Source organism: Drosophila serrata, unplaced genomic scaffold (genome assembly GCF_035046125.1).
Source record: "Drosophila serrata isolate PLE 108 unplaced genomic scaffold, ASM3504612v1 contig_285, whole genome shotgun sequence".
Classification (NCBI taxonomy): Eukaryota; Metazoa; Arthropoda; class Insecta; order Diptera; family Drosophilidae; genus Drosophila; species Drosophila serrata.
Genome location: NW_028257183.1, coordinates 40888 through 63911, shown reverse-complemented (window position 1 = coordinate 63911; position 23024 = coordinate 40888). Strand labels below are relative to the sequence as shown.

The following is a 23024-nucleotide window of genomic DNA, read 5'->3' as shown; positions in this document are numbered from 1 at the left end:
TCCCCCATCTTTGCTTGTCATTAAAGCTCTCGGGGGCCATAATTTCTGTTATGGCACTCGCTGATTAAATGAAAGGCGGCGTTTTGCACTCATTCCAATTGGAATGAACGACACGGTGACGGTACTCGCTACAAAATATAAAAGGGTTGTCGTCAATTTTTATGGTTAATTACTTAACAAAAAAAAAACGTCTAGAAGGAACAGTAAATTTGGCTTTTAAGGATTCCTGGGAATAAATAAAATATTCGCTATGAAAACTTTTAAAATTTGTCTCGTAAATCAATTTGTGGTTTACATTCAGTTAAATGAAACCTTGACACTCGTTAAAAAAAGAGATGTCGCCAAGGAATTTGCCATTTTAAAACATAAACGAATGTATTAAATTTTGCAAAATTAAGGAGGAATAACAATAATAAAACAAAAATTACTTATGATTACTATGATTATAAACATTTGAGTTACTAGTCAATAAAGATACATCTGTCCATCTTCTTGGATACCCAGTATCTCACTGGCGAGTACACTCGATACTTTCTTTCTTACTTGTTTTCAGTTATTTTTTTAATATTTTTAATATTTTTTTAAGTGAGAATAATCATAATTATAAGCAAAGGATTAAATTTGTTTCTAGGGAAAATTAAGCATACATTTTCCTAAGTGATTCCTTCGTGGGTTTTTTTATTTCTTATTACCTGACACATTTTCTCGCATATTTTTGGAGCTTTTCTGTCTATTTTTTTTTTGCGAACCTCTCACTTTATTTTCGGATTGAGCTTTGGCGTTTTTACCTTTCGGCACACACCCTTCCATTAAAAAAAATCCCGCACACACACACACACAGTTGCAGAAGTTTTCCAGTTCTGGGGACTTTTGCCGATTTTCCAATGCAATTTTATTTGATGCAAAAGGGGGGATGGGGGCTGTGTGGGCGTGGTATTGGTGTGTGTGTATATAATTTGTGTGTGTGTGTGTGTGTGGGTGTGTGTGTGTGTGTGGGTGTGTATGTTTTATTTTTCTGCCTTCCTTTCCCATTTTTTGTTTGTGTTTCTGTTATTTTTTCTCCTTTCTTGTTTGTTTTTATTTTTGCGCCAACCAGCTGGAACATGGAAAACACACCATAGGATTTTCTTGCTGGAAAATGTCTCTGATGCGGAGCTTTCCCGGCTCTCAAGTTGCATGTTGCACGCGTGTGTGGCTGCCCCTTGACCCTACACCCACACCCATACACACAGACACTCCACCTCGTCCTCAATTCCTTGCACCTCCCGCTCGTTTGTGACCCGAACACGAGCCTGGATTTGTTACCCGGATCCGGATTCCGTCCGTAGTCTCTTACCCGTAACCCGTAACCCGTAAACCGTAGTCCGTGGCCCATAGTGCCATCGCTGATGATTTGCAAAGTGGATTTTGTGTATTTGACGATTGTTCGACTTGTGTTGCTGCTGTGCATTCATGTTGCCAACAGTTGCTACTAGCTGGTTTTGCAAAACTGGTTACTGTTGGCTGACTGCAGTTGTCCACTATATTTCCCTCCCCTCTCTCTCCCTTGCTCTCTTTCTATCCCCCTCTCTCTCTCTACGAATGCAGCTGTCTCTTTCTGCTAATGCTGGTGTAACCCTTTTTTTCTGTTCATTTTAACACCCAATACCCATAGGGTACAAGGGTATTATAATTTAGGGACAAAAGAGCACAACTGTTTAATCAATTTTAATGCTCCACATTGGAAGTCATAAATGGCTTGAAGTTCCAATAAAAAATACGTTTGTAAAGTATACAAGGTATCTTATATTCGAGACATACTCAGCAGTAACAGCTAATCAATCTAGACATGTCCGTCTGTCCGTCAGTTTTGTCCGTCTGTCCGTCTGTTTTGTCCGGTTCCTCTGAAATCTAAAATTGTAACTATGAAACTGTAAATATATAATAATCTTTGACATTGCTTCTTAATATATTTATAATTAAGAATCTATTAGAAATTCCTATACAGTTATTTTATTGCATTTAAAAATATGTAAAAATTCGTTTGTGTTTTGTGTCCGATACTAATGTGCAACAATGATCCAATTGCAAACTTCAGGGTATACGAACTTTGGTGTATCAAATTAAGCTTCCTTTCTGGTTTACAAATGTTTTTGGAAAGGGTATCTCTAATTGTAATAATGATTTTCAAATCTTCTCGGTTCCCAAAGCTTCTAGAAGGACAAGTAAAGATTTAAGGAATTTCTAAACTTTAAGCGATTGTGATTTATTTGATTTTTGGGTATAAGCATCATATATTTCTGTAGAGTTGAATACTACCGATTTGTTTACAAACTTCTTCGTATTGAAATTCTTAAATCTTTCAAGTTGCTTGGCATTATAATTAGCTAAAATACCAGTCTATGAAAATCTGAGCAGCATTGGAGCATCCATCGCATATCGGTGGGGACTTTCCCCCCTCTTTAGATTTTTGGTCTATGTTCAGGTACATATGTATGTATATACTGGCAGTGGGTACTTGGGTACTGCGTATGTATGCGGCATACATATATTGTGTGTACATATGCCCAACACGAGTACTGTACACAAGTTTTGCAGTCCATTTTGCTACACTTAAAGTGCGCTTGTTGCCGTTGTGTGGCAGGCAGGCAGGCAGGCAACATCTTCTTGGTGTTGTTTTTGGTGTTGTATGTGCGTGCGGAATATTATGCGCCGCGCACTGAACACTGAACACACTGGGGCTTTATATACATATATATATATATATAGATATATATATATATATCTATATGAAATATATATAGTGAGAGAGAGAGAGTGAGATATATACACACAATCCCATCTATAAACGACGCATGCCGCGATTGCGATGCGATGCGACGACGTTGCTGCCGTGCTGTTGGTGATGATGTTGGTGTTGTTGGTGTTGTTGGTATTGTTGTTGTTGTTGATGTTGCGTCGTCTCGTGGTTGTCGTTGTCGGCCACTTCATCATCGACAAGCAGCAGCAGCAGCAGAAGCAACAGCAGCAACAGCAACAGCAGCAGCAGCAGCAGCAGAGGGACAGGCTGTTGGCTAAAACAAAGCAGAGGCCCCGGACCTCGGCCGACAAAAAGGACGACTCCCTGTTGCCCCTTTCCTTTCACCTTGCCACCATATTATGCCACATCCCAGGCTGCTTTGAGATTACCCTCGAAAGTGCCAGAATATTGGCATGATGAACTAGAGGCACCAAGGAAGCTGGATGTTCAACTAATTGAGATTCCAATTCCAATGCTTAACGATTTGTGGTGTAATAAAAGATAGAGATTAAGAGAGAGATGATTTAATTTCAAAGTCGGTCAAATGATTTTGATAAAATATATTTATTTTATTTATTAACTAAATATCTTAACAGCATATAACCTAATACTTCATTTATATTTTTTTGAGGCATCAGAGAGACCTCAAAAATCCTTTTTGATATTTCTTCAACAAATCACATGGGTTTTCCGACTCCCAGGAAGATGATTTGCTTGCACACTCTCTATGTTCCTCTGAAGAATGTTTTTCTGAGTCTTCTCTATTTAATATCTGATTTTCCCTATTATAGGTAATTAATCTCTTCGATACTTTTGTATCTTTTGTATCCTCGCGAATGTGTATAAGTAAACTATGCAATCCTTGGGCTGCAACGCAATTGTTGCCACCTTGGGGTTCTGCTTCTTTGCTCGCGTGAAGAGCGAGTTGGATGGATAGGTGGATACATGGCCAAGATGGATGCCAAAAGTGTGTGTGTGTGTGTGTGGTGGGGAGGATGGGGAGCAGTAAGAGGAGTAGAAGGAGGAGGTGAAGGTGGAGAATGAGGGCGAAGAGTAACCACGATGAGGCCGCGAACCTGGCGACGAAAACTGACTGAAAACGATGCGAAATGAGTGAAGTTAAGCCTGCTCGTGTTTGGAGGGTTAAAGACTGCGACTGCGGCTGCAATTGCGGTCAACTAAATAGTACTGGCCTATTAGGAAGTATAAAAACACAAACGAAATAATAAAACGGTTGTGAATTTATAAATAAAGTTTTCTTTTACAAAATATTTAAAGAATTCTGTTAATTGTAAATGAATTCTTAATATCTTTTTGAAATAATTAAATGCTGTATTCTTACAGAATTTATTCTTTTCTTTATTGTTCTTTAAAAATCATATAACAATTTAGAAGAAATCGTTTCCAATCTTTTAAAATGTTGTAATATTTTTAAATCAAATTGTAAAAAGTAATATTCATTTATACCAATAATAGACATTATTATTTATTTATTTAAATATTGTAAGCTTCATTTAGTTAATTTAACAATAAGGAATTTGTTGGGAATATTTATTTGTGTGCAACCATATTTTCTTAACCGCTGCTGTCTTGCCCTGGACCTACACAAAAAAAAAAAAAACCAAACAAGGTTTTGCGCAAAAAAAAATTGGTGTACGCGAATGGGGCACGACGTCGATGCCGGCAGCACTGCTAGCGTCAGCGTTGGCGTTGGCGTCAGCGCCGCTTACGCATTTCGAAGTTTTTAGCTAAGTTGGCGTCGCTGCACTCGCGCCCGTGTGTGTGTGTGTGTGTGTGTGTGTTTGGCAGGCACTTTGGTCTGTGTGAGTGAGTGCGTTTAAATTGAAAATGCGGCTAGGCGAAAATGGTAACCACCCCGCAGCCGCCGCCGCCGTCGCCTCTAGTGCCGCCCCCTCTGGGTGGCTCGCTCCCTTTTCTGCATGCAAAGCAGCGACGTTGCCCTCGACAGCGGCCGAGGGGGCAGCGACAGAGAAAGGCAGAGAGGTCGGTCGGACAGAGAGAGAGAGAGAGATAGGGGGTGAATCGGAGAGACAGAGACGGACCGACTGAGAGAGGAGGGTTGGCAGAGGGAGTGCTGGACAGGAGGGGAGGGCGGTGAGAGAGAGAGAGGCGAGAGCAGCATCAATTCAGTTTCGGTTTCAGTCGCAATTCAAACGCCATCAAAATCAAAACGGTAACGAAAAAACAACAACAAACAAAGATAGAAGTAACAACAAAATAATATAAAGAAATTTTCAAATTGAGATCAGCCAATAAACAACAATAAAAACAGCTGGAAAAATAATCAACCAAAAAGAGTAACATCAGGTCGGTCTAAGTGAGCAACAAAACAAAAATCTGCAAAGCAAAACAATGTAAACAACAAGTTAAAATAATAACAACAAATAAAACTTCAATAAATTAATAATCTAGCTCAAGTAATATTAATATAAAATAAATGAAAACTTTAAAGACTAATTTAGAAACAAAGTACAACCACAATAAAAATATAAACAAAATATGTAGCGGTTGCTTTTTTTTCTGTGTGTGTCGCGAGAGAGCAAATGAGAGCTTCTCTAGTATTATTTAAACAATTTCGAGACAACAACAAATGTAAACACAGAGAGCGGTGCTAATTTTTTTCGAGTGTGCCTTGTGTAATTTTGTGTAAAAAAAATCTGCAATAACCCAAAGCAAAACAAAGCGAAATATAAACGAAAGAAGAGGTGTGCAAATATCTAAAGAGAATATACAAAATGTGGGCCAAATTCTATCTCTATTTTTTCCATATAAATACTAGTCACAAAAAATATACAAATAAATAAATATAATTCATAAAATATAATAATAAATATACAATATAAAAAGAGATAATATCGAAAGTTATTTAATAAAATATTAAGCTAAAGTATGTATTTTCTGCCAGTCTTTAAATGCTTTCCACTTATTAAGGAATCGATCTTAAAATCTAACATTTATTTAATTTAAATTATATTTAATGTTAATACCGCAAAAACTAAATCTCTGCCTTGTATTGTGCAAACAATGTACGATATTTTTTCATAGACCACCCCGAATTTCCCTTTGCTAAATGAAATACGAGAACATAAAAAAATTAAATGAGAAAAATCTCAGTAGATATAATAAAAGGTGAAATAAGAGAAACCCTTTTTGGACACGTGGAAAAATTCGGTAAAGAGCAAAGGCAGCTGCAGAAAATCTAAAAAAAATGCCGGAATAGAAGATAAAAGAAGTAGGAGAGCTACTGTCGAGTGTGCTCGACCTGGTTATACCCAGTATCTCAAGCTAAGAAATAATTTAGGGACTAGGGATGTCTAGATATGATCAATTTCGATAATCATTGATTATAAACGATCAAAAAACAAAGTATTTAATATTAAAATATAGATATTAGATATTATTTTAGAAAGCCATATTATAATATAGATTTTTATGTAAACTCTTGCATCAAGTATCCATACATTTTCGTACTTAACGTTGGTTCTTTGCCTTTATACCCTTGTATCTTATGGATACTGGGTATAAAAAAAATGTGTTCAAAGCTTTGCTTTGCCTTTGCTTTTATGTTTGTCTTTTGTCGCTTCTTCTTTATCCACATCCCCTCCCGCATTTCTTTTTTTAATTGTGTGTGTGTGTATATATATTTTTGTTCCTTTTTTTGTTTATTTTTTGCTAAATAAAAAGTGTTTATAAATGGGCCTGTGTATGTAAATGCTGTATCTGTGTATCTATACCTTGTAGACTGAAATCTGTGTATCTGCGAGCAAGTCTTGAACAAATCACGTACAAAAGAGCAAAACCCGAATGGGTCGTTAAGGAATTTAAATACAATTTTATACAGGATTAGAGGAAAAATTGGCATCATATGATAATAGTTGAATTTTCCAAGTATTCTAATCAGAAATATATATTTTACAAATACAGAAATATGAAAGTGTCGAATTAAATCAAATTTTAAATATTCCAAAAATTCTTCTTTTCAATTCGCTCAACAAGAGTGTGTACTGTAACTTGTTTTTTTTTTTTTTTTAAATTCAACGTCAGATAACGGTTCGGCGATCTTGTCTCGCAGAGAAAAATTTTATATATATATATATCTCGGCTCGACTGATGGATGGATACACACACAGAAATTGATATTGCTCCGCAATTAACATGGCCAAGTAGCTCTTGCTCTCTAACTTTGTGTCGGTGTTGTTGCTGACTGCCAATTGTTAGTTGTTGTTGTTTGCGATTGTGGTGTTGGTGGTGGTGGTGCATTCGCATTGTTGTCAACTGTCTACGGCCTACAACAACAACAACAAACACAACAACAACAACAACCACACCAACATCGACACCAACAATAACAACAGTAAGAAAAATCGACCGAACCACCAAAGAAACGAGTGAACTGAACTAAACTGAACCACAGAAACAGAAAACAAAGTCTGCCTCCATCAAGCAAAGGTACAGTGAACACTCTTTAGGCACAAATTTGGGGGGAGTATGTGAGTTTGGAATATTTGAAGGAAAAGTTTGAAAATATGATGTATCGTAAATTTGTATTTATTGAAATTTAAAAATATTTGCATTTCGTAGTACGATTTTCATAAAATGTTACACAAAATTTTAGATTTTAAAATATATGCTATATACTAAATTTGATGAAAATCTGTTCAAAACTGCAAAAGTTATAATTTCTTTTTCTTAAAATGTTCCGATCGTTCCTATATGTATGTATATATATAGTCCACCGATTCGCAATATTCAGACTTATACACTAGTCAAATTATATAAAAGAATAACACCATAGTTTCATTCAAATAGCTTAAAATTGTTCCAAAACAAATCTCGAACAAATGTGCATATGATTAACTGATTAGTAACTGATCATATATACTTACTGATCATAGCTACTTACTGTTCATACATACTTACGAATCATAGATACTTACTGTCGAGAGTTAATTACTGAACATAGATACTTACTGTTCAGAGTTAATTACTGCTCATAGTTACTTAGTGTTCAGAGTTACTTACTGCTCATAGTTACTTCCGCACATCTGTGCATATGATTCCCAAATTGTTCTAACATCCCCGGAACGAAGTGCCCTCTACCAGCCAGGTCTCAGATAAGTGTTGTGTTACAAAAGTTGCAAGTCATTGTTTATTAGTGTTCAAAGTTAGTAACTGATCATACATACTTACATACTTACTGATCATAGATACACACTGTTCAGAGTTACTTACTGATCAGAGTTACTTACTGATTATAGATACTTACTGTTCAGAGTTAATTACTGCTCATAGTTACTTAGTGTTCAGAGTTACTTACTGATCAGAGTTACTTACTGATTATAGATACTTACTGTTCAGAGTTAATTACTGCTCATAGTTACTTAGTGTTCAGAGTTACTTACTGCTCATAGTTACTTGCGCACATCTGTGCATATGATTCCCAACTTGTTCTAACATCCTCGGAACGAAGTGACTTCTACCAGCCAGGTCTCAGATAAGTGTTGTGTTACAAAAGTTGCAAGTCATTGTTTATTAGTGTTCAAAGTTAGTAACTGATCATAGCTACTTACTGACCATAGTTACTTACTGATTATAGATACTTACTGTTCAGAGTTAATTAAGTCTCATAGCTACATTCTGATCATAGATACTTACTGCTCAAAGATACTTGCTGGTCATAGCTACTTACTGATCATAGTTACTTACTGACCATAGTTACTTACTGATCATAGATACTTACTGTTCAGAGTTAATTAAGTCTCAGCTACATTCTGATCATAGATACTTACTGCTCAAAGATACTTGCTGGTTATAGATACTTACTGCTCAAAGATACTTACTGGTCATAGATACTCACTGTTCAGAGTTACTTACTGTTGAAAGATACTTACTGATCCGATTCTTGGTTAAATATTCATTTGACGCAGATATATATATATATCGTAATGCTAGAATATCTAATAAATTAATGACTTTTGAATTAAAAGTCGAAAGTCATTAATTTTTAACCATCCCTTATGAACAATAAAATCTAGTAAATTATAATTTATGGGAAATATATGGGCCATTACAATAAATACTTCTTAAAATTGTTTTTTTTAGAACTTAAAATATATTTTAGTTCACTGGTCATATCAATGTGTATTCACTGTACTTTTCGTTGATTCATTCAACAAGCCACAGTGCTGCAGATGCTTTTTTCTTTCTTATTAGAATTAAAACACAAAACTCCAGATACACACACACACACACACAAGCCCAGAGGGGCAAGGGGGTTTGAACTAAATTTTCCGGCTTTTGTCTCGTTTATATATATACATTTATATTTTTTTTTTATGCTGTTTGCTTTCGACTTCGTTGTCGTGGCGAACTCGAACTCTGAATCCGAATCCGAATCGAAATTCGAATTTGACTCGAGTCCGAATTCGGCACAAAATGAGCCAGAAACTATCAGAAAAGGTGTGTGTTGTGTGTGTGCTTCGAGGGGGTGTGTGTGAGGGGAGGGGTTTAATCGGACTCGAAAAAAAAATACAAAATAAATAAATAAATAGAACTCAAACGGCTGAAATTTGTCGGTGACATCACACCCATATATATAGATGCAAATACATTATATATTAATTTGTAAATAAAGCAATATATAGCACATATGTCCGTCCGGGCATAAACCGATTCGGGTTGTGTATACATAATTTTTTTTCTTTTTTTTCGTTCTATTGAAGTCAAAAAGGCAAACAGCAACTGTGAAATATATATATGTATATATAGTCATGAATGTATGGTTTGTACCTCTCGGGGCTTTATTTAATTAATTTCTTACTTCAAGAACTAAACGCCACGAAAGCTAATCAGTTAATCTGTTGTACAAACAAGTGGCTAGCTATTTCGGTTTGTTATCTGAGTTGATATAGTCTGTAGAATTTAAAGTTTCCAAGATTTTACAATTTCAGATGGCTAAGAATATAATATATTAAAATAATGACTAATTATGAGAAATGATCAAGATTTTAAACAAGAATTAGACTTAAAATATAACAAGAGCAATTAGGAAAAAGGTCCTGAAAGGAATTAAGGAGAGTGCAAGCTTTTGTTGTTGAAAACTCTTTATCGAAAAAGTATCATCTCTAATTCTCTGGCTACAATACAAGTGGCATCTTTGTTGAAATATATACTTTACAGAAATCTAATTATTCATTCATAAAAGCAAACAAATGTAAGGAGTTTGTATTTCATATTTAAAGTGTATGTTTTTGGCAGTTTGCAATGCTGGAATTTCCCCACTGAGAGACTCAGTTTAAGTAACTAGCAACTAGTAAGTAGGAACCACTTTTATGGGCAAAATTTCTGTTGGAGTTCTTTTTTTGCGTAGTTTTTTCTGCTTTTTTTGCTGTCAACGGTTTTGAGACTTATCGGTCTAAAGTAGTTGTTGTTGTTTGTGGTGTTGCCTGTCTTCTTCTGCTTCTTCTTCCTGGTCTTGTACAGTGGCGAATATGACTTCAACCGGTTCAATGGTTGAAGCTCGCTTCTCCGCCTCCCTATTTTTCTTTTTCCGTTTTTTTTTTGTATTTTTTTTTGCCTGTCGCTTGTTTAGATACAGATACACATTATGTACACAAGTTGATTGTTGTTGCCGTTGTGGCCAAACAGATACGGCAATACAGGCGAATATATACATACATATCTGTATATGTACAGATACATTTATATACAACTGAGGGACCAAGTTTCGAAGCCAGCTTGAGTTTGCTACTTGATGCCTACAGTTTTCCATTTCATTTCGTACATATCATATCGATGGAAAAGCACACAAGTACAGTGAAAATTCGCTAAATAAACCATAAACATAAAAACAAAAAAGGGTGTATTAATTTACTAGAAAAAGGGATTAGAGAAACCTATTTTTCCAGGTGCCTTTTGATAAGTAACTTAAGAATGAGAAGTACTGCAAAAGCAACTTGCGATACTATTGATATTTTAACAATATATCGATACCATTTTCTTAGAGATGAGAAATACTGAAATTCTTGTTACTTTGGAATATTAATAATGCAAAAACATTCAAGTATTGACAGTACTCTATGTATTTGTACTTATATTTATTCGGTTTCCCATTTTAATATAGATAAAAACGAGCTCGAAAAATGTTTTCCCTTGCTTTTCTTTGCCTTTTTTTTTGCTCTTACTCTCCCCTTCCCACTTGATTCCTCCATTCCCTTATGCATTATTTATTCATGCACTCATTTGCACATGCTCTCCAATACCCCACGCCCATCTTTCCCCCAATTCCACTTGACATTACCCACTCATTTCTGTTTTATTTTTTTGTCTCTCTTTGCCCATTTAATTTACAAAATCAAGTAAGGCAGGAAAAGAATGTAACTTCGAGAGACCGAAGCTTGTACACCCTTAAAGGCTGAAATTGGATCAGGAAATCGATCATAACTTAGCCAAAAATGCTTTCATTTTAATTCGGAAAGCATTTCTATGTTAGTTTTTCGAAAGTTTATAAATCTGCATACTCAATTTAAAATTAAAAAATGTTAAATTTTTTTCAAATATTTTGTCATTTTAACGATGTAACCCCTTATAAAATTTTGAAAAAAAAAAAAAAAAATTTTTCTTCCTGAGAATACTAGATCGATTCAGCTTTTGATGCTGATCAAGAATATATATGATTTATAGGGTCGGAAATGATTCCTTCAATAAGTTTTATGCTTTTGACTATAAATATAATACCCTGGCAAGGGTATAAAAATGCTAATGTGTGCTCTAATCTCAATACCCTGTTTAAGTTATGTATATAAGTATAAATAATAATTGAAAATTGAAGATGCATATCTATATAGATATATTTCAAAAAATATATATAGATTATGATCCGATACATTTCGGTATCGGCCTTTTGGTGAGTCAGAAAAAATCTGTTGAGAAGATCTGAACAAAAAAAAACAGATGAGATAGCCAAGAAATGTCGAGAATTTCTGAGAGAAGACTTAAGAATTTATCATCACATTGACTCATTTCGAGGCCTTTTATTTATGATTTCGATAATGCCACTTTTGTTTGTGACATCAGCAATATTACCGAAACCAAAAAAAAAATTGTCACATAATTAATTAACTGGTAAAATTATGATGGCATAGGTTATTTATTGATTTATTGGGTTGAGTAATTCCAGAGGTATTCAGAGAGGTATTCACTGCTTCAAATGAGTCATTTGAAGTCATGACATGGCTAAATTGATGCGCCTGTTGATGTTGTATTAACTTTCCTATACATATTATACTCTTTAAAAGGTGAATTATAAATATTTAATAATATCTTTTCCTGTATTTTGGTATCCTCTCATTTTTCTATCTTTTTCTTCCGCCTCGCATAGTCACCAACCCAATTTCCCAAATATCCCCTATTTATTTCCCTTCTTTCTTTTTTTTTTTTTTGCCATGTCCAAATATTGCAATTGCTTTTTGGCATACACAATATTTCCGCTTGACAACAAGAACAACAAAAAGCGGAGAAGAAGGCTATGCGACGATGAAAAGGAGGAGGGGAAGAATAAGTAAAAAGGAGGAGGTGGGGAAGGAGAGGTGGAAGAAGGCGCAGAGGAGTTGCAGAGAAGGTGGAGACAAGGCAAAGACGAGTTGAAGAGGAAGCGAAAGAGGAGAGAGGCACAAGGAGGACAGAAGGAGGACGAGAAAGAAGTAAAATAGGGGAATAAGAGGACAACAAATAAGGAGCAGAGGGAAAAAAGAATAAAAGTGACGGAGAGAAGAGGGAGAAACACAAGGATAAGGACATGAAGAAGGAAAAGCAGCAGAAAAAGAAGGAAAAGAGGAATGCCAAGGAGGGGCAGGGCAAAGTGGAAAGCGGAAGGGGGAGTCTGGTGGGTGGTGCACAGAGTTGGAGGGAGGGATTTTCCTTCGGCTAAATCGTATTTGTTATTTTGCATTTCCCATTATGCGTATGTATCTATATGGTTTTTGTTACTAAGTGTGTCAGCTTTTGCATCTCATGTTTTAATTAATTAAATTTTAATTAAATTAATATAAATACAATTTAAAATATTTTTGCTGTATTGATTTTGTTTTTACTTGACGCGTGGGCATTTTTTTTTTAAGTGCCACCGCTGTCGTCGAATGTCACTTCGGTCGTTGATACAAATTTTTTACCTTGAGCTCATTTCAAGTTTAAATAAGCGCAAAAAAATATAATATTATAAAAACGAGCAGCAAAGGAAGAAGAAAACAAAAAAATAATCAAATAAATAAAAAAATTAATAAAAATGGGAAACTACACTTAAAGTAATAAATTGTGTAAACATAAAGTAATACAAAAGAAAATAAATGAATGAAAAATATGAAATATTAAAGAACACCATTTCACAAAATAAAATGAAACAAATAAATAAAATAAAATTTTATAAGTAACACCATTAATAACAAAAAGTGCTTAAGCTTAAAGAAACCAAAACCCAAATGAATTTACATTCAAAAAGAAAATAAATGAAAAATCAATGCAATATAAAATAATTTCAATTTAATTATTTACGAATGCAATTGTTTCAACAAGTGTTTTATGCAAATTGTGTGTTATATTATTTTGTTCTTGTGTCATTTTTTCCCCTCCAGCCACATAAATACAAAGGATACAACAAAGAATATATGGTTTTTAAATAATAAAAAAAATAAATAAATATATATGTTATATGTGCGTGACAGTGTTTCTACATGTGTGCAATGCAAAATTGGGAATTGCAGGCGCCCAGCTATCAACAACATTACCACCATCACTTTCACCAACAACAACAACAACATCATTATCAACAACAGCAGCACCAATTGCAAGTGCAACAACAGCAAATCATATTATTGCCACAGCAACAACAACATTTGCTGTGTAACAATCAAATAATCAATAATAACAATAACAATAGCAGTAATAGCAGTTGTCACAACAGCTATCAAAGTTATAGTATATACAACAACAACAATAATAATAATAATAATAATACCAACAACAACAATAACAATCAACCTCTGCAACAACAACAACAACAGCAACTACTACTACAGAACAATAATAACAACAATCTCGAGGATGAAGTTTATTATTTGTTTTATAAAGATTTTTATGTAAGTTTCAATTTCAACATGGTTTTTTATTATTTAAAATCTGCAAACATAAATTCAACAATAACTCACAAGTACTACTTAAAACTCAACAACGAATTTAAAATGACCTCTAGCCAAATCTTATAAGCAACTTCAAGCTTAGCTGTCAAATTATATTAAACGTTTGTTCATTATATATTTTAAATAAATTATCAGGGATTTATTCAATAACATATCCATTAAAAATTCACAAAAATTTCAACATCGCAGCCTTAATATTTAGGTTCAATAGTTCTTACTGCATTTTAATTTCCCTTTTTCATAAGTACTTCTCTGCAACAAACTACAACTATAATATACTAGAATTACTCACTAATTCTTCTAATCTGGATGAGCTGATGATGAAATATTCTGAATAACAATAATTTTCAGTAGTTATTGATGTGAATGAGTCATAACCCCCTCTAGAAATATACATTATTTGCTGCTCCTGTTTAATCAGGCGCAACGCCGGTTATACACCCATTTTATCACCCTTATAATGATATATATTATATATAAATATATGTATATATCTGAATAACCCTTAAACTATTTATATAGAGCAATTTGCTGCCTCCGCTGCTCAACTATTTCACATAGAAAATGCATTTCAATGTCAATGTCAATACATCGCCTCGTCTTTCCGTGTCTCTGGCCTTATAAAGTGTGATATATTTGTATATAAATATTTATATATTTAGATAGTGTTTGTTTCGGCTTTACTTTGGGCTTCTAATCATATCGCATTTATTGTAGTGCATTCAGGCAAACTTATGCGTTGCAAGTTTCCTTTTTTCTTTCTAATTATTCTCTTTATTGAGGAGACTGGGAATTATATAGATATACATAGATATAAATATATATATAAAGATATATGAGAGTGTCTGTTATGTAGCATTGATGTTTTCTTTTCGATATGATTCAATTTCGTTTCGGTTTATTCGATGTATACTCAATAAGCTTTTGCCATTTTCGTTGGGTTTTATTTTCAAGTATTTGTTTAGTTGAAAGATTGAATGGGATTTGTATTGGTTTTTTTGTGTTCTATATTTATACAGATTTTTTTAAACGAAAACAATTTTGGGAATTGAATAGTTTTTCATTGGGAAGATAATTAAAATGTAACTGTAGGGAAATATATGAGTATTTGTTTTTATAAGGGTTGGGTTGGAATCTATTTTTCCTCTATTTTTAACGATCGTTTGTATGGCAGCTATATGATATAGTAGTCTGATTTTCATAAAATTATACACAAAAATATAGATATAATGGCTTTATATTAAATTTGAAAATCCGTTGAAAACTGCAAAAGTTATAATTTCTTTTTCTAAAAAATTTCCTATTGTTCCTATTGAAGCTATATTAATGTATATATATAGTCCACCGATTCGCCATGCTCCGACTTATATATTAGTAAAATTATATAGAAGAATAACTCCATAGTTTAATTCAAATAGCTTAAATTTGATCCAAAACAAATTTCGCACATCTGTGCATATGATTCCCAACTAGTTCTAACATCCCCGGAACGAAGTGTCTTCTACCAGCCAGGTCTCAGATACGTGTTGTGTTACAAAAGTTGCAAGTCATTGTTTATTAGTGTTCAAAGTTAGTAACTGATCATAGCTACTTACTGTTCATACATACTTACTGATCATAGATACATACTGATTAGAGTTACTTACTGGATAGAGCTACTTATTGGTTATAGATACTTACTGTTCAGAGTTAATTACTGCTCATAGTTACTTAGTGTTCAGAGTTACTTACTGCTCATAGTTACTTGCGCATATGATTCCCAACTGGTTCTAGCATCCCCGGAACGAAGTGTCTTCTACCAGCCAGGTCTCAGATACGTGTTGTTACAAAAGTTGCAAGTCATTGTTTGTTAGTGTTCAAAGTTAGTAACTGATCATACATACTTACTTGTCATAGATACTTACTAATCATAATTACTTACTAAACATAGATACTTACTGCTTATAATTAATTACAGAACATAGTTATTTACTGATCATAGTTACTTAATGTTCATTGATACTTACTGATCATAAATTAATTGCAGCTCATAGATACTTTACTAATCCTCTACATTTATCAACCGTTTCTCTGCCAGTCATATTATATAGTATTCCGATTTTCATAAAATTAAAACCGATTTTCTAGAAAAAGATACATATTATTACTATTCAAAATCGATTAATACCAGGGAAAACCCAATTAAAAATAGAAAAGTGGCCCATAAAAATGTTAAATACATACATATGTATATAAAACTCGAACAAAATCGTTTGATTTACATAAAATTCAAACAAACTATAGTTGCTTTCTCGTAAAAGATACTTTTTTCTCCTTTATTTTTACTATTCAAAATCAATAAATCCTCATTGCCAGGTGAAAATACAGAGAACTGACCTCATAGAAACACAATCGAGAAACGTCATGGAACATTATGGAAATTAAACAAGAGCCTAAGGCGGAAATTCTGTATCTAGATACAGAATGTATCTGTATCTTCTTGTCTGTGTGTTGTGTGCATTGAAGATAATTGGAATGAACGAATGTGATTTCATTTTTGTTTAGGTTTAGACTATAGCCCTCTCTCTGAAAGGAATATTTTGCAACCCCAAGAAAAAAAAAGGGCAAAAAATATACATTATCTTGCTCTATCTCTTTCTCTCCCTCTCTGTAACCTTCTCTCTCTCTCTCTGTCTATCTATCTTTTGGTTTGTTGCGTCTCTGGTTTTTGCCTTGTCTGAGAACATGTTAATTACGCATTAAATGTGACAGGGCTTACATTTCTGTTTAAGTTTCAGTTCCACCTCCCTTCCCATAGTAAATAAAAATAATAATAATAATATAAAACTGCGCATTTCAATACATTTCTTTTGCGCTGTTGTTTTATTTTTCATTTTTTCTTGGTCAAAGTCCCCCCGAGACACAATAATCATCATCATCCCCAACCCCTTGATTATTATTATTATTATTATTGCTCGGTGTGTCAACCCCAGATACAAGTAGTTGGCGTCATACATCCATCCAAGGTGGTGGCATTTTTCTTTTAACAAATAAAAAAACGGTTTAAGGTTCAGGTCATTGACGAAAATAAAACTGAGCTAATAGACAGGTGGAATATTTAGGGTTTAAATAAGTATTAAGGTTGATGTATTACTTAGTTAATAGAAATTGAAAAGGTAAAAACGCTAAAGTCGTATATAAGATAGTTCACCTGTGAGATACTTCCAGGGCATTCTGCTTTAAATTAAACAAGAAAATTTTAAATAAATTTCTGAAAATGATTTATTATTTATTAAAGTATTTAGTTTCAAACGGACTTTTTTTTCAATAGTTTATCAATCCCTTAAAACATATCTATTTTACTTGGAGCTATGGATATACCAGGTATCTCATAGTCGAGCACATTTCACCCTAGCGTTCCCACTTGTTTTTTAAATATTTTTTTCCTCTCTAGTTTGACAAAAATTTCGTGTAAATTTGACCTCGTCCAAGGTGCATAAATATGTGTATATATATTATATATATTTATACATATGTATATATATGGGGAATCTGTGAGTTTTTCCCCCTGTCTTTCCACAAAAATCAAAACCCACAAATAACGGCCATTTGTCGAGAGTTGAGATACAAATACATACATCTAAAATATACTTATATATATAAAATAAAAGGCAAGACAATGCAGAATACATAGGCCATATTTGTATATAAACAAAAGAGGCAGGGGGAGAATACCCAGTATAGGGGCAAACATTTTATTTTATTCACCAGTGCCACCACCACCTTCGTTCATTAATTCCCTTCGACAAAAAAGTAAAAAATCCTTGGGCAGGAATTCAAGAATATATACAGGAAAATATAATTATTATGGTCTTATATTAAATATTTGAATTTTAAAAAAAAAAAAGACTATAAAATTATAATTTGATCACAAAACAATTGAAATTTATAAGAAATTAATACGAATCTTGGCATAATTGCTTTGTCATTTTTCATTATACACTTAAGAAAATATTTATATATTTAAAATACTGAAGTATATGTAGTATTTTCTGAACTTGTTAAAAATTCAAAATGCTTCGTTCTTAAAATTTTGTTTTTTGTGATATAACAAAAATTAATTAAATATTTATTTAGCACCTTATGTAGTATTTTTTTTTCATTAAAAATAATTCTAAAATGTTCCTTCCTGTGGTAGGTTTTATTGTTATTCATATATATTTACTTATATATTTCTTGATCACCTTTTGCGACTGCAAGCTCACACACAAATACCTACAAATAAACGGCATTCGCACACAGATACTCATGCAAAAATACCCTGAAAAATAAGGAGCAGCTGCTGTTGAAAGAAAACTGCTCAACTTCGCATAATAACCAACACACGTACAAAAAAAAAAAAAAAAAAAACAGAAAAAAACCTGAATAAATATAAAAGAGATTTTAATAAAAATAAGGGACACCCGACAATGGTGTCAATTACATAGTGATTAAGGAGCACACATTTTTAGGTTTACAGGATTTAATTAAAGCTAGCTCGATAATGATAATATATGAAATCAAATATAAAATAAAATAAATAATAAAATATTACATTTATTATTTATAAAATTATTACATTTATAGTTTGACCAAAACTACAAAATCCTTTTAAGTTACATTTTTTATAAATTTATGTGTAATATAATTCCAACACAATTTTCCAATACAAGACTAAACTAAAAGTGAAATTTTTGTCAAGTGCTGTTTACTATTTTAGCGTCAGGAACTTTCTAGCTTTGTATGGTCCCTTGGTGGGTCGTCTTTCGAGATTTAACTGCCTTTGAGGACCTTGTTTGTAGTAGTTGTTGGTGTAATTATTGGTGTTCTATGCTGTTGTTGTTGCTGCTGTTGTTGTTGTTGCTGTTGTTGTATTTTGTGTGGTGGCTTCGCGGTCCTTTTCCTTGCAAAAGAGAAATAAAAGAAGGCGACAGCGTCAATGACAAGGAAAAGTCTTGCCTTTGTAGTTGTACAGTTGCGTTATACATATATATATATATATATATATATATATGTATATTCTTTATATTCTGTGGTGTATTCCATTATGTAAATAAGCATATGTCTGCAGTTATGTATACAGTTATGTGTGGGTAAGCTCTCCTTTCTGCTCCTGTTCCTGTTCCTGTTTCCTTGTCCCCTTATTATTACTTACTTTTCTCCATACTCTGTGTACTTTACGTGCAAATTTTTCCTGCTGTCGACAGCATTTATTTTTCTGGCAGTTAGTCCTTTTTCTGTTACTGGGTTTTCTCTACATAGTTTTCCCCCCTTCAGTTTTAATGCATTTTATCCGTAACGTTACGACTATAAGGTTTTCTTTTCCATGTGTTCACAGTTGGTGATATAAGCCTACAGTATCGGGTTTAGAGTTTTATCAAGAAAAATATAATATATCGAAAAAAATACAGCTTTCCATATCATAGAAAAAAATTGGTTAGCAACCGATTTTTAAATGAATTTATTTTCTTTAAACATCTTTAACTTTTCCACTATGAGTTATTCTTTGTTTCTTGTTGTATTTTTTTTCTTTCCTTGTTTTGTGTTTTTTTTTTTTGTTATTTGCTATTTTTATGCATGCAACGAATATAAAGGAAAAGCCAACGCATTACGTTGACGTCATTCTGAGTTCTCTGCGGCAGAGAAAAAAGTAAACAAAAAATACAAGAAAACTAGCAGTTACTACGATAAGTCGAAGTGTGAATACCCTTGCTAGTTATGCTAATCATTAATTCGATTATATATCTACTATGTAGAAGTAGATTTTTGAACTTGTACTCAGCTCTCTGTATTACCTTATAAGGTTATTATAAAAACCCAAAACCTCTTGTTGGAATTAAAATACCCATTAAAAGGGCATAGTGTTTGTGATTGTGGGGGAAGGGTAAGAAATCGAAGTTGGAAAGAGAACAGACGTCAGCACACAGATTATCTGATTTATAAATGCACTTGGATTGCAAATAGATAAAGAAACAGATCTATACCTCATAGATACATTTACAGATACAGATAGAAATACAGATACAGGTATAGATACAGATACGAAAAAAGATACAAATACAGATACGTATCCAACGAGTAAATGAGCAAGGGAGATTTCAGACCCTCATATGGCATCACACACTCGTTATTCCCACACACACACTACACACACATGCTCGTAAATCTATAACTGTTGTTATTTAATTGGATTATCATTGGGAAGGCGGCCAGCGAACAAATTCACAACTAGTCACAATTTCCAATTGGACTTCCGACAGAGCGAGAGAGGGCTAAACTAAGCTAATAGGAATTTAGCGTATAAAACTTTAAAGATAATGTGAGAAAAAATAATGTGAATTAAATGAGAGAAAGATAGTAGACATATTACAGTAAAATCATATTTAACAAACACTGGTTATTAAATATTTAATTTTTTAATATATATATATAAGAAAAATATAAGTATTTTTATAAAGGGAAAATATATTATGGGAAAATAATATGATATTCTATATATTATACATGATGTTCTTAAAATATTGCTATAGGATTAATTCCACATATTATGTATTGCAAATTAGGACAAAATATCTGTTAGAAAAAGTATAAGAGTTGTGAGAAAAAGTAGAAGAGTTGTTGTAAAAGAAAACTTGCCAAGAAAAATATATGAAAATATATTAAAAAACTAATAATATTGATATAATGTTAAAAGGAGTTAGATAATAATTATGTGTATAATAATTATTACAAAATATGTCATAAGATTTATTGCATTGGAAAGTATAGAAATTATATTTAGTAATAACATTATAGGCAGCAAATCTTAATTCTTTCTGTAATAAAAACTATTAATGTTGGTATAGAAAAATATTTGTAAGAAATAAATGAAATACGTAGGCTATTTATTCTATCCTGTATGTATAAAATATACATAAATTACACTTTTCTATATATATATATATGCTTTATCTAGCAAAGGCATCATTTCATTCATTGCATCGCTCAATGGAATGTTGAATTTTGTTGTTTTGCTGCTTTCTGACATTATCACTATCTTTACCTCCTATTTAACATTCTTATCGGTATTGTTTTTGTATTTATTTTTATTATTGGAATTTGTTTGTTGTTTTGTTTGTTTTTTTTTTATGGCAATAAATGTCTATTTTTGTAATTAGCGACAAGCAAAAAACCATTGCCCATTTGAGGTTACCTTTAAATAATATATATTTATGCCAAAAAAAATTAAGTAAATATTGATTTTTTTGCAATTTTAAAAATGGGAATTAATGAGGAATTTAAACATAATTTCTTTAGGTTTTTAAGATATTTTTTAGGAGAGCAGAAAGACAGGTGTTTCCCTTTGTCTGTGTATTATTTAAATGTGTCTTTTTCTTTATGTAAACAAATATATATAGTTATAACTATAAATATAGATATACAAACATCTGTTTGTCTTTAAATCGATTGCATTCAAATCCAAAAGAAAAATCGTTGAGAAAGGCAGTTGACAATTGTGGAATTGCGATTGCAATTGGAACTCGGCGACAGAAAAACTGAGACGGAAAACTGGTTTTTCCTTTGCTCCCCCTTGTTACCTCTTACCTCTTTACAGATAAATGCATATATATATAGATATAGATATAGGTACACATATGCGTTTTGTATGTGTGTAAGAGGGAGTTCAATGAATCGAAGTTTCCATTAAAAAAAAGATCCAAAGAAGAAGAGAAGGAAAATTTGAACTCAAACACATGTTGGCAGGAAAAGCAGGAAAAAACGAATTACTTAAAAAAAACAAATAACTACCACAATTATATCTCACATTTATTTGTCCGATTGTGTGCCACATATTTGACATTTTCATTTATTAATTCGCATTTTATTCTCTGTACTTGCTCTGCTCGCTCTATTGCAATTGCAGTTTTTCGCATTTCGCATTCATTGTTTACATTTCATTGTAGTTTTGTGCACGCCATCAAAATGCACAAAACGGGGTGAAATCATGGCGTACACACACATACGTTTAATCTTTTGTACTATATCACAGATCTTTTTCATCTCATATTTGCTCATATTAAAAATGATTTACTCAAATTAAAAAAAATGTAGAAGAGCTTGAAAATAATAATAGATACTTACATCCCAAAATAATTGTAACTTTTATTGATCGATATATTTTTACTATACTATACATAAATATATCGATGAGATATATTCTATATAAAATATTGACAAAAAATATTACACTCAATATTATATTGAAAATAACAAACTTTGATATATTGAAATTTAAAAAATCGTAATTACAATTACAATATTACATTCAATATTATATTGAAAATATCATAAGCTTTGATATATTGAAATTTAAAGTATCGTAAAAAATATCGTATTTAAAGTTAACATAGAATGTTAATAGTATCGAACGAATTCATATAGTGTGTTATTTTTTACCGATTTAATTTTAAAACCTTGAAATAACTATTTTCAAATCTGAAAGTTTAAACTAAGTTTAGGCTCTTCTTAGGCAGAGTTTAATATGTATATCTAATAGAATATAGATTTATTGTTGATATATCGCAACGTATCGCAACGTATCGCAATATACATATATATTTATTTTGTTTCAATTACAATATTTTCCAGTAATAATAATAATAATAAAAATAAGAAGCAATATATAAAAATTGGTTTGTTTTTTAAAGATCGATTTTAATATTTTTGCAACTCCAATACAAAGTCTTAATTTTGTTTCTATATTTTTAATTCATTTAAATTCTTTATTTGTTATTATTTACATTTTTGTATTTATATTTCTTTGTTTTTTTTTTTTCTCTCATATTGCACTTTAACGACTTTCAATTGAAATTTGTATTTATGTAATCGGAAACATCTGACACACACTTGTACATACCATATATATTTATTTATACATATACATATATATATTTTTTTTCTCAGCAATGCCATACCTCTTCCATCTTATATCCCCCTCACACTCTCTTTCCGATTTATTCGCTTTACTTTTGTGT

At 32.3% G+C, this 23024-nt stretch overlaps 1 protein-coding gene across 6 annotated transcripts in view; it reads left to right on the top strand.

Annotated features, from left to right (window-relative positions):
- Tlk (Tousled-like kinase) overlaps positions 1-23024 on the top strand; it is an 83492-nt gene that overhangs the window by 31832 nt on the left and 28636 nt on the right. Inside the window, exon 1 of one of the 6 annotated variants that reach the window (XM_086836586.1) lies at positions 10176-13932. The exons of 3 other annotated variants lie outside the window; for them this stretch is intronic. In XM_086836586.1, coding sequence (XP_086692712.1) covers positions 13528-13932 — 405 coding nt within the window. In that variant the 5' untranslated portion in view covers positions 10176-13527. Of the gene's footprint in view, positions 1-10175; positions 13933-23024 lie in introns of those variants that run through there. 2 more of the 6 variants (XM_086836592.1, XM_086836591.1) reach the window with 2 other exon arrangements.